The 13,098-nt window shown below is 54.3% G+C and overlaps 1 protein-coding gene across 1 annotated transcript in view; it reads left to right on the top strand.

Moving 5' to 3' along the window:
* The window catches only part of LOC309880853 (phosphatidylinositol 3-kinase regulatory subunit gamma), a 33,341-nt gene extending 25,663 nt beyond the window's left edge, over positions 1 to 7,678 (top strand). The window contains exon 10 of the mRNA XM_082766210.1: positions 649 to 7,678. Coding sequence (XP_082622336.1) covers positions 649 to 850 — 202 coding nt within the window. The 3' untranslated portion in view covers positions 851 to 7,678. The remainder of the gene's footprint in view (positions 1 to 648) is intronic.
* Positions 7,679 to 13,098: the final 5,420 nt, after the last annotated feature.

The raw sequence follows: 13,098 nt of genomic DNA, 5'->3' as shown, positions 1-13,098 counted from the left end.
GGGATGGCATAACATAACCTGTTCCTACATGTGACTTGGATTGTAAAAGGCTCCAGCACAGGGATTACATAATACTTGATCTTTTTGGCAGATAAGTTATTCTAGCAGCTTTGGAAATACTGTGTTCCAGTAAAGGCTTTGCCAAGTTAGGGACTCAGTCGCTATGACTTCAGATAATGAACCAGCTTGAACCCATGCCATGCTCAACATTAGAAAATGAACACTGAAGGTTAGTGCTGGATTTCACGAAATACTGTGTAGAAGAGCGTGTGGGTTTTGGCTTCTGCACTTAGTGGAAAGGTTTCCAAAGAAGCTGAGCACAAGGTCTGCTGCTGACTTCAGGTGCTTATCTTCACGGTTAAGCTCTTGACTTTTTTTTTCCAAGAAACGTTTGGAGAACAATGCAGCAGGGAATTGTACTGCTGGGATAGAAGAGCCTCCTTATGTGGATTATTATGCAAGAGTGTTTAATCACACGCCCTGAAGCACTGTTTCTTCGCAGACTGTTAATCTCCTCCGCTCACATCTACTGGGTCCTCCATTATGTAATTTAGTGACTGGCAGGTTGCTGCTTTAGTTAATTGTTAATAGACTGTCACTTTGGGTTTGTTCTTTGATGTCAAACTCCCCTGTTTTCTTTCCTTGCAGAGCTGATGGAGAAGTGAAACACTGTGTGATCTACAGCACTCCAAGAGGTTACGGGTTTGCAGAACCATATAACCTGTACAGCACGCTTAAGGATTTGGTTCTTCACTACCAGCAGACGTCCCTCGTCCAACACAACGATTCCCTAAATGTCAGGCTTGCCTACCCTGTCTACGCACAGATGCCCCCCTCTCTTTGCAGATAAATTTTGGGGAGGAGGAAAGTGTTGGCTATCTTGGATTCTTTTCTACGATTTTTATTAGAACTTGGAGGGCATTCTTTCTCCTTAGACTGCTTGTTTTGCACAAGAAGTGATTCTGTGAATGTGAATCAAAAAGAGGCCTAGCAGCAACAAGACGACAACTTGGGTGTAGGTGTCCTGGTGCTACCTTAAAAGCTCAGCTGTGCTTTTACACTGATACTTGTGTTTCCTTATGAGGGGAATAAACTCAACAAAATGCATACAAAAATACTGGAAGCAAAACATTGTTTTCTGGAGATAATTTTTTGCCAGGCACCTTCAGTGGAACTTCTAATTGGATTTTGTTTTCTCTTGTTCTAGCAGAGGCGATTCGAAGCCTCTGCTCGAGGCATCAGTAACGTCTTTCAGTCTTAAACTCCCAAGAAACTAGGGGGGAAACTCTACCACAGCAATTCTTCTCTGTTAATTTTAGCAGCTTCACTGCGATTCAGCCGAACTTCCAAAAGAGGGCTTGTCTTGAGGTAGCATGGAATTTGGTGAGAGAAGACCAAAGGAATTACGGGAAAGCTTCAGGTTTTTATTTAAATGGAAAAATGCTTGTAAAGAAAAGTCGCTTTATTTTTTTTGCCAACAGTGACAAAGTTTTGGTTTCAATGGCACTACAGGTCTTCACTTAAAGGAAACGTTTATAACCAAATTGAACACACCAAAACTTTGTTTGTTGCTAGATTGAGCACTTACGGGGAAGGTTGCGTTAGCATCCGCACATACTTTCTACACCAAAACTTGAAACAAATAAAAGGAAAAGCTAAAACATTGTGTGGCTTCAAAACACTAAATTTGTCTGATCTGATGTAACTGCTCACTCTCCTCTTTTCCTCCTCCCCTCCCTTCCTCCCGTTCCTCAGCTTGGGATTCTGTTTCCAGTTTTTAAAGATGCTTCAGAATGTAAACTAGAACGAAGCTTGCACTCGTGTTGCTGTTCTCTTGCTGAACAACGACAGACTCTCCTAATGCTTGATTTTGATGTAAAAGAGGTAGGTGCAATCTAATGCTTCTGGATGGCTGACTGTACCAAATTATTTCCTGAGGAGCCGCCACTTTGGCTGTATAGAAGCGTGTGAGCTAATCAGAGATCTCCTCCGATTTGTTCTTTGCAAGCTAGACCCTGAGCTTCCACACCACTGCCGCCAAGCAAGATTTTACACCGGTGTAATCTGAATTCCCTTGTAGTTGTTTTGGACGTAGTGCAAAAGGGGAAGGAAGGAGCGCCGTGCTCCTCGGTTACTGGGTGTCGGGGCCCATCCTTTGGCCAGGGCTGCTGTCAGGTACTGGAGCAGGTAGTCCTGGGCTTTGTCGAGCGTAACAATCATCCGATAAATCCCCTCCCTGGAAAGTATACAGAGCAGCTTATTTCCATTCCTTAAGCTTCTGAAATGAAAAAGAGCTAAGTTTGGCAAACCGAGCCGCTTGGCATCAAAGCGTAACTGGCAAATTAATTGTTCAGTGTGCAACCTTGAAAGTTACTTTTGTTCCCATTACTGGAAGCGGTCCCCTTGAAATGCACCCATTGTACAGGACAGGAAGCAGACAGCCGCGCGGATCTGAGAATGTTCTAGACCTGTTTCTGACCCTGTGGCTCATTTCCTGTTTAAATGTGGCTTTTCTGTAATGCCTGGGGAGGAATGCCAGGCCTGTTGGTGTCGAATGTTTACACGAGAAGTATTATTTAGCCGAATGTCCTGAATTTGCAAGCAGGGAAATGACAAGCCTGGAGCACTGATGGCCATTGCCAGGAGGGGAGTCCAGGTGCCTGGCGTGCCCGTGAGATGTTTTATTTTGCACTAATGACCCCGACGCTTCCCAGGCACTTTCCGATCAGCTGGAGTGCGGTCTGCTGGCAAGGAGCTCCGTAGATGCCACTTTTCCGTGAAATGAAACACCACAAGATTGAACCAAAGCTTGGAGAGAGAGAGAAGGAAGCTCGTGCAAGCTGCCGTGTCAGAGTGACCTGCATCTGCTGGTGTCCTTCTGTCCCACTTCCCTGAGGAAAGGAAGAAAAAACAAAAAAACAGAGGTAGCCTTTGCTCGTAGTGAAAATCTGGAATGGATTCCTCTGTTGTGTGTAGACGTGGAAATTTTTCTTTTTAACGACCCTTGCCCTACCTCTTGGAGAATTTGCAGTTCTAATCTGGTCGCTGTAAAGCCGTCGCTTTCACACCCCTGGGCACCTGGCGTGCCCCTGGTGCTGGGCTCAGCCCCAGTGCTCATGAGGGAAGGCAGTTCAGAGGCACAAGTGACAGCCAGGAGCCTAATTCCTGTGGAAAAATCTGTGCGAGAGGAGCGCGTGTTTTCTGTGCCTCTGGGATCTCCTCTTGAAGCTGGTGGGACACGAATTTCTGATCCCTGCTCTTGTGAGAGGGACACTGGCTGAAGCACTCCACATCTGCCACGTTTTTAGATAGCGCTCGGCCTCGGGTTTGGTTTAGACGAGCGCAGGTCTGCTTCCAAGCTCGTAAATCCCGGCACACCCTCACGGTACTGACAGCAGCGGGGTAGGGAAGCGGGGCTGGCTGAGGTTTCCCCGCAGAGGAATCCCACTGATCCTGTGAGGTCTCGGTGCAGGCTCCGGCCCCGGCCGTGCCAACGTAAACACCGAGTAATTCCGCTGGCGTCTGGCGGTGCCTCGGCCGCGCAGTGGTGTGAGCGAGCTCAGGCTCTGGCCCCTCTCCCCGAGATCTCTCCCTGATGGCAGGTGATGGATTCGCTGTGAACGACGTGCTCAGAGCCAAAAGCCATCCCGAAGGATTTCTTAGAGGCTGCTCTGCCCAGGCCTCTGAAGCGGGGCAGATGGAGCCCACGCTGCGTGCGCTCGGCTCCTTTGCCCTCTGCTGAGGGTTTGTTTTGCCTCTGCACCTTTCTGCATTTGCTTTTAGGCACCTGAAGTCACAGCTGCCAGCACTGCTGCTCTCGACCCTCACGTGCCATTGCACAGATTCCTTTCATGTCCGCTTTGCACTCGTATGGCAAGTGAAACGGGCACAAAACCGCCCGGCACGGGCAGCTGCTGTCACCCACAGGGTGAGGGCTGGGTCCTGCTGCTCCGGCAGCACCAGGATGGGGAGAAAACCCCTCACGTCCCGCAGCAGGGTGCGGGATTACACCCTAGTGCAAAACCCAGCTGCTAAGCCTAGAACAAATACAGGAAATGTGAACGCAGAGGCAAAACAAAGGGACTTGAGTGCTTTTAGAGCAGGAAGGTGCAAGAACGCTTCGGTTTCAGGAGTCGCAGTGGCGGGAGGAAAGGGGGGGAGCGCCCCGCCGGCGTGGCAGCCGCTTGGTGTCGGGCTGCGGGTCGCCCCTCGTTGTGTTAAATGTATATGTAGACTTAAATAAGTAACTTTTGCACAGTGTTAAAGGGGGGCGGGGGGGTGGGAATGTTGAAACTCTTAATATGCACAGTTTCTTCTAATCTGTTTTGAAGTATAATTGCAGGGATCAGGGGTGAGTCAGTATTTTGTATTCGGATGGATGGGAAATCAGGTCGACTTCCACAGTTGCCATTGGCCCCGTTACATCAGCCAAGAGTGCCATGTTTCTGAAGTTAGTAAGTCACAAATCTTTTCCCACTCGTTTCTTTACTGCTTGAGCTTAGAACGGAAGGAAGCAGCCTGGAAGCAGAGGGGTGTCTCGACAGACACTCAGGCTGCTGCGCGGCGCTGTGCAACGCAGTGACTGCCCGACGCGGGGATGCTCCAGATCTGGGGCTTGTAGTTCTTTTTTTCTTCTTCTTTTTTTTTTTTTTTAATATATGATTCTCAGCTGCTTTGCACCGCTGGTTGTTGCAGTCCAGAGTTCAGACCCGGTGCAGCCCTCTGTCTTATGCCAAACCCAAGATGCTCTTCCCACCCGTCTCTCGGTGTGGCAGAGCTGCGAGAAGTTTTCCATGTAACGCGCTGGGCCTGAGCCTTTTCTCGCTGACACTCGTGCAAGCAAGAGTCTCACAGCAGAAAGCCACGGTCAGGAAAAGCGCTCCTATTTAATCCTACCCAGATTCATCATAGCTGGGCAAAAAGCAGCCTCTGGCCCTTTGCAATGTCAGGCAACTGTAATGGGGACTGTGGCAGGGCTTGGTGACACGGGGCTGCCCTGACCCTGGCTCCGCAGCCTCGGGCAGCAGCATCGCTGCAGCAGTGTCACAGCTCAGTTTGGAAAAGCCCCTAATTTGGTACTTGAACAATCTCTTCTGGTTTTGAATGAATGTTTCTTTTTTTGTTTTGTTTTGTTTTTGTTACACTACCAGGGAATAAAGCTCTGAAACGTCAGTGAGTCTTGTACGTTCGCTGCGCTATGCAGACACAAACAGGTACTGGTTGTGGGCGGGGAGGGTACGAGGCAGGTTTAAATGCAGCTTTACACAGCACTACGATGCGGCCGGCTTGTTGCGTTTCAAATCAGACTTTTTGTATGCATAGTTCCCTCCTGTTCCTTCTCAACATCTGCTTTTGGACCAGCAAAGTGGCAAAGCCTTCCCAAGGGCGAGCGGTGCAGGGGGCAGCGGGTTAGGCTCACCCCCATGCAGCACTCCGAGCACGGGGAGGCAGCCTGAGGCTTCAGGATGCGGTGACATCCCGAATCACAGAGGCCGAGGCTTCTGCCAAAAGAAAGCGGCGATGCCAGAGCAGATCCGTGTGCAGTGCAGGGCTGGGAGGCGTTGGGCGAGCTGGTTGTGCTCCTGCGTGTGCAGGAGAGGCAGGCAGGAAATTAATAGAAGGCCGTACGGCCTCGCTCCGGCCTGGAAGGAAACTCACCTCGCCGAGCCCCTGGTTTTCCTTGGCACACCTCGTGCTGCCAGCAGCAGGGCCCCGCGCTGCCTGCCCAGATAAACGTGGGCCTGTTCAGCCCGGCCGGCTCAGCACCGAGCGAGGAGCATGTTTGGATGGGGTGAGAGGAAGTTTGGCCAACATTTTTGTGAATCTTGCGTTCTGCGGGCAGAAATACTTTCCACCGAATGGGAAGGGAAAAAGAAGGAGGAAAAAAAAAAAACTCTTTTGAAATCTTTTCAATTCCTTCCTGTTTGTTCACGGGGCAGATAGCGAGCGTTAGCCCCGTGCTGGTTAACTCCGTGGGTGACAGCAGTGCTGTGGGTGCTGGGCTTCGGGGCTGGCTCCATCCCATTAACACGTAATTTGCAGGTTTTATCACTGTGTTTTGTGACTCGAATCGCCATTTGTTCTAAAATCTGCCTTTACAAAAATGTAACGTGAGCATCAGAGGCAAAAAAATAAATAAATAAAATACTTCTTATTGATAGGGGAAAAAAACAACCAGTATTTGACAAAACAGCTTTAATTCGCCCCCTCCCCAACCTTCATCTCGTATCACTTCCTCAAGGCTGGCAGCCGCTTGCCTCCGGACCCAGCAGTGCGGTACACGTGCCCGGATTCGGAGCAGTTCGAGCAGGGCCTTAGGGATCACTTGGAAAAAAGGATGATGTCAAAAAGGCTGCCCAGGAGACCTCACCCTGGTATCGCTCTGGTGGCTTCACAGGAGCCGGGCAGTGCTCGGGCCGGCAGCGGGGGCTCAGCTCGGTGGGCCGGGGGGTTTGGGTTCCCCCTTGTTTCCATGAGCCACTTCTGCACCGAGCAAGGAGACGTTGGACTAAACCTGTTAATTTTGTATATCTGGCTGTTTATTGCACCACGGGATTGTGATGGTCTGCATCATCTGTGTGTGTGCGTGTGCGTGCGTGTGTCTCTGTGCTGTGTGTGTAGGTAGGTGTAAGCTGTAGTCACAGGTTAGAGGCGTCAGCTGCAAGTGGCACTGCCCCGTGGGAAGGAACCAAAACTCACCGCTAGCACGGTCGGGCACGCGTTTGGGCAAAGTTGGGCTCCTTTCCGTCAAATGACGAGGGGTTGGTTGTGCTCACCTCGAATCTGTGCTTCTGAAACCCCCTCTGGGGGGCTGCTGGTAACCCGCTCTGCACCTGGGCGTGCCAGGGGTTGGCTCTGGGACAAAGCACTCACAGCCGTTCCAAGCCAAGGGTTAGGTCAGGAAACCTCGTTCCTCCGCGATGCGCTGAGCGCCTACACGATCCCCACGAATCGGCCCGGCTCCAGCCGATGTGCGCGGGGTGCTGGTGCTGCTGGTACTGGTGTTACTGGTGTTACTGGTGGTGGTGGTGGTGCTGGTGTGTGTCCCTTGTGAGCGGGCTGCCCGTACAGGTGTGGTTCGTTGTACAGCCTGAGTGGGCGTGCGGTCTTGTAGCGAGGGCTGGCGTAACGGCGCGCTCTTTGTACAACCTTTGCGTTCACGTTTCTTCTTCTTCTTTTTTTTTTTTTTTAACCTTGAATTCTCTTTTCTTTAAGGGAAACTGCATCTGTTAGGAACCTGCTTCTCAAGAAGCCATTGAATTATTTTCTTTCCGTATGAATTCCAGCATGTAACTTTGGTACTCTTGTTTGTTATTTGTGTAAAACCTGTTCTTCTGTCGTTTATGGTGTAGTCAAAAAACAAAAAAAAAAGAAAAAAAAAAAAGAATTCATGTAGTTTAACTTTTAAAAAAGAAACAAACTGCTTCATAAGGAAACCAATTGTATGTTAGTGTTTTCAGACAAGTCATACTGTAGTTTCTAGATCAGTAATGCAACACTGTACTTGTCACCAGATGTGTTACGATTTTGCTGTACTTTCCTTTCATAGATGGTTGGGCTTTTAAATCCCAGACACTAAGCATCCTGGGCCTACTTGCTCTAGATCAAACATGCAATAAAGAGTTGCAATAAAGCACATTGACATGTAATGTTTTAGAAGGATGTACTGACAGCTGTTTCTAATAAATTCAGAAATGCAGCGTGCTCGGGCTCTCGGCGTGTTCGCTGCCTTCGTGCCTGCCGGCCGCGGTGCTGCGCCTCGCCTCCTGCAAAGGGAAGGCGCGGGGCTGGGACTGCCTGGGCTGGGGACAGGGGCAGGGACCCTAGGGACAGTGGGGACCCCGAGGGCTGGCGGGGACCAACGGGGGTGGCCCCTCGGGGGAGACATGGGGAGCGGGGCCGCAGGGAGGGCTGCAAAGCGCCAAGTCGGTGTTTTCTGCCCACTGCTGAGTCAGCGTTTTCACAGACTGAGCTGACGGCTCCCAAAAACACCACGTCAGCATTTCCTCAAACTGCTGAGTCAGCTTTTCTGAGTGCTGAGTCAGCGTTTCCCCGCGCCCCAACCCTGCTGGCCCTCGGGGAGGGAATTGGGCACCGGAGGCGGTGGGAAGAGGCTGGGGGCGCTCCTGGGGCCTCGCTCTTCTGTTTGTTTCTCTTCTTAATTTTACTTTGTTGTCCTAAAGGCTAATGAGGTAGAGTTACAGGAAAGATGTAAGCCGCTAATTGGCGACTCATTTCGCTCAGGGCTTTGCCAGCCAGGTTGTTTCATTAGGAAAACATCGCAGCCGGGAGCTGGGGTAGGAAATTTCCAAGCGGCCGCGCTGACTGGATGGAAAGAAAAACAGCACCCGGCTCGGGCAGCTTCTCGCGGAAAGGGCAGATCCCGGGATTTTTCCATCCTCAGCTGCACCGCGGAGCTTCCTGAAAGGCCCTGGGTTCGCCCCGAGTCCCCGGCAGGAGCTGGGACAGGGGCCTGGTGTCCCCGGGCAGGGCAGGGATGCAGGATGGACAGACGGACAGACGGGGATGCTGTCATAAGATGTTCCCCTTAGGGCTGGAGCAAGAGATTCCCAGGGACGCGCTTCCCCATGCGGGGAGAAAGCCTGGAAACAAGGCCCTGGCCTGGCCTCGAGCCGCGATTCCTCCTGGCACCTCCCTGCCAGAGCAGCGGGGCCAGGCGCTTTCAAGTAACCGGGTGGATCAGGGTTGGATGCGGACCCAGAATCCCCACTGCACAGGACAGCTTCTTGTCTCGCTCGCCGGGTTCTGTCCAACTTGGAACAGAAAGTTAAATACAAAATTTGATGCCGGACACTATTTTGTGGGGAATAAACACAACAATTTGGGTTCAGCTGGGAGGGACTCGCTCCAGCCCCAGCCCTTCCCTGCCTCCCCTAGGACAGCACGCAGGAAGGTTTGAAGCAAGGCTTCACCCTCACCGAGATCGACCACTTCGTCTGCTGGTATTTTCTCCCTGAATTTCCACCAAAGCTGCCCTTTGTGACCGCCAGGCTCCCTCCTGCTGTTCCCAGCCCTTTTTTCTCTGCGCCCCCCCAGCCTTCTCCCCCTCAGCTCTCCCCTCGGGGCGCTGCAAACCAGGAAAATGCAGGGGAGGGCTCCCAGGCGAGAGGTCGGGCAGAAGAGCACTAACTCCACGGACACCTCAAGGCTGGAGCATCTCCTGCAGAGCAGGACGGGCCCCAGAGAGCTTCCCCACCTTTTCCTTTCCTCCACTTTCAAACGGATCAGGGACTGGGATGAGCACAGCCCGCCTGACCGCCCCGGGCAGGTGCTGCACACGCTCCCGCAGCCGCTGTGCCAAAGGAAACACAAACATCCTACCCAAAGAAAGCACTTTTCATCGGCAACACAGTTCCCATTTTTGCACAGGGCCGGCCTGTTCTCGGCAGCTTTCCCCTCTGGGCTGAGCCAAAGCCCAGCCGAGATTTCCGGGCTGGGGCTCGGCCAGAGCCACCCAAACCAGCCCCAAACCAGCCCCGTGACCGCCTCGGAGACCTGGGGAGGATTTAAAGCAGCCCGAAGGGAAATGAAGCTCAGCCTGAGAGCCCCTCCAGCAGCTGGGGGCATGGGGCCAAGGGATGTGGGACCAGGGGGATGCAGGACCCAGGAGATTTGGGACCTGGGGATGCAGCAGCTTGGGGCAGTGGCACCTGGGTACTTGGGACCTCGAGGATGCAGGACGCCAATTCTCCCCACTTTTGGACAGGGGACTTTTGTCTAAATGTGGTTGTCCCCAGCAGGTCCCCCAGAGACCTCAGGCCCTTGTACCTAGAAGCAGCTGTCAGGGAAATTCCACTTCCACAGAGTGATGCATCTCGTGAAACAGGCCAAGGCAACAAAAATAACTCTTCCAAAGAAAAAAAAAAAAAAAAAAAGAAGAAGAAGAAGAAGAAAAAAAAAATAAAGCACGTAACTTTGGCCTTCAGTTTGGGAAGAGATGAGAAGACAGGAATCGGGGCGGAAGAGGGGGCGAGCAGGAACGTCAGGGCACTTGGCCGCACTTCACTCGCGCAGTAAATAGCGCCGGGCGTTTGTACCTGACCTCAGCGGGCGGCGAGGAGCAAAGCGCTGCCGGGGGGCCGGGACCCCCGCCCTGGCACCTGCACCCGATGGCGAAATCGGCCCCCGTGGGGACGGAGCCCGGGGAGGAGAAGGCGAGGACGAGCCCGGGAACAAAGCGGCCGTTCAGTGCCGCCGCTTGGGCAAATAGAGCCGGGCATGTTCCTGTCGGAGCGCTTCCAGACGGCGCGGGGCTTTGATCCCGGGCGCAGGGCACTGGGGTTGGGGTGTTTTTTTCTTCCTTCCCCATGTCACACTTGTTTTTTTTTTTCTTCCTGTTTCAAGGTATAATTTTCTTTGGTGTTTGCAATTTCTAGAAGGAATTTCTTGCCGCTGGGACAGGAGCTGGAGCCGCTCTGGGGTTGTGGATGCTCAGAGCCCGGGGCGGGGAGGGGGGCAGAGCTCCTTCACCCCAAAGGCTCGAGCCACCAGCACCGGGTCCCCCCTAAACCCACCCACGGGGTGTGGGACACATGTGGGAACCCCCCGGCGGGGCGAAGCTCGCTGCCCACAGCCCAAATATTTTCCGGCAGGAAGCGAGGCTGCGCCGCCGCCAGCAGGAATGGGAGGAGACGTGGAGAAAGGGAGTCAGCGCTGGAGCCGGCGGCCAAGGGAATAAACCCGCTGCTGCTGCCGCTCCTCCTCCTCCTCCTGGCCTGACGGATGTTGCCTTTGGCCGGGGCCCTCTTGCAGCGCAGCTGCCGAAAAAATGCTCCAGGCTCCGGCGAGCTCCGTGCGCCCGTGTCGGCCCCGGCCAGCTGGAGCCTATCGCGGGGTCACAGCCAAGCCCTGGCCCTCCCAGGGGAGCACCTGAGGGGAAACGGAGCCTCTCCCTGAGGGATGGGGACATGCGGGGTGTAGAGGATGCTCCTCGCCTGCAGGTGCTCCCCGGGGAGCGCTGAGCTGCTCGCCCTAAGGTTGGAGGTGCCACAGGTCTGGGATATGGCACAGAGCACCCAGGAGGAGCATCCCCAGCAGGGAAGTGGCGGCGCTGAGCCCCAAACCCTGCCGGCTCCAGGGGCTGGACAACGTTAAAAGGACTTTTTAATCTTTTCCTTCCCAAAGCCGTCAAAGCGGCTGCGTGTGGAAGAGGGGATGGGGACGGGGAGGAAATGGGCTTTTAATGCAGCCCTGTTTGCAGAAGGCACGCGCTCTGTTTTTCTTGGGGACGATGGAAGCCGCTCAAACGGCCTCCGAGGGGCCGGCAGCGCCAGCACAACCCGCTCCTGCTGCAGGTGTCTGCCCACGGGGCCAAAACTCGCAGCCGGGACACCACGGCTGATCTTGCTCCGGCCAAGAGGGTCCCAGCACCAATCCCACTATTGGCACCAGCCCCGGGACACAGCACGGGCTCGGGGCTTAGAGGCCGGGGGCAGCCTCTGCTAACGGGGGCTGTAACCTCCTGCAGCCCGTGACCCCGGGCTCTCTTTCCCAGAACCCTTCCCCTGTAGGATTAACGGGGTTTGTCAAACCCAGACCTATTCCCAGCCTGGCCGGATGCGTGGCCTCCTTCCAAGGACCCCTGAAGGAAATAAGCCCCCAGATGAGACCCCGGGGACGCGGCCATGGCCGAGCTCAGCAGGGGGAGGTTTGGGGCAGCCTCAGCCACCGAGCGCCCACGGGATTAGCGGGCAGACGGACGTGACTGCGAGGCCGTCGCCAGGGCTAATTGCAGAGCGGGTATATTTAGGCGCTGGTTATCCTCTGCCTTTTGCTTATTTTTAGCCCTGGGGGGGGGCAGAACAGCCCCAGCAAGGGGCAGCAGGGACCTGGCTGTAAGCATGGGGCCGGATCCGCTGCTGAAGCAAAGAAAACACCCGGAGACAGCGAGCATCTTCCCTCCTGCTGCACCTCACCCAGCACCACGCGCTCAGCTGCAGCCTCAAACAATGCAGGCGTGGGGTCAGGCTGTTTCCAGAGGAAGCCAGGTGAAATACACCAAATTTTGTCTTTTTTTTTTTTTTTTTACATCTCTGGCTCTACCGTGCCGGCAGCGGGCAGGGCCCTGGGGCCACGGGCTCTGTCACCTCGGCCACCCCTGGTCCCTGCCGCCCTGCAGCGTGAGGCAGCCCCTCCGAGCACTTGGTGACAATCACCCCGTAACTGGTTCGCTGACAGCGTGTCAGGCTGAGAAGACTGCCTGAGCCTTCGTTTGCTGAGCGCTAATTAGCTTAACATTCCTAATCCCTCATTAGCGACGATGAAGTAAGCTCTGAAATATGAGGTCAGCCCTAATCAGCGTTTAAAACCCAAAGCCCACTGGCACGGGATGGAGGCGGGGGCGGCTGGGGGCCAGCCCCGAGGGTTTCACCCCAAAACTTGGCTCCTCGGGCCCGCGTCCCCCTCTCCACACTGACACCCCTATGCCTGGCATGGGTCCCAGCTCCACGCCACCGGTGGGCACAGGGGGTGGAACTCAGGGAGGTGGCACCTGAAGGGCACCCCAGGGCTCTCGGGGATCTCACCGTTAGCATCATGTCCCCTCTCTGGGGTCTCTCCAGAGGGCAGAGGTGAGATGGGTTTTAATGTGTCCTGGCAGGATGCCGTCGGTGCCACTTGTTGGGGCAGCAGCCGGCTGCTCGCACCCGTACATGCGCCATGTACCTCCTGCCTCTGTGCCACGGCTGATGGCTCCTCTTCCTCCCTGGGGAAGGAAAAAATGCAAAGCAAAACGTATTCTTTTTTTTTTTTTCTTGTTTTTAACGCACACAAGGGCAGAGCACTTCGCAGCCCTGCTCCCTGCTGCAGCCAGTGCCCGGGTTGGGGTGTGCCTTGGCGCACGTCGCTCCTCACAGCCCGGCCGTGGGGAAATGAGCAGCATCGGGAGCAGGGAGCAAGGCTGAGCCCGATCCTCCCGGCACCAGCACGGCCCCAGCTCCTGATTTCCGAGGACAGGAACAAGCCTTCGAGGGCTTTTCACACAGAGCACACACGTGCTGATGTCAGAAGCAAAGGGCTGCTTTTGGAAAGGTTTGGGGTGGTGCCTTATCAAGAGAGCCTCAACAGCTGGGGGCACGA

The sequence above is a fragment of the Aythya marila genome (genome assembly GCF_965140915.1).
Source record: "Aythya marila genome assembly, chromosome: 8".
Taxonomy (NCBI): Eukaryota; Metazoa; Chordata; class Aves; order Anseriformes; family Anatidae; genus Aythya; species Aythya marila.
This window is presented reverse-complemented; position numbering and strand designations above follow the sequence as displayed.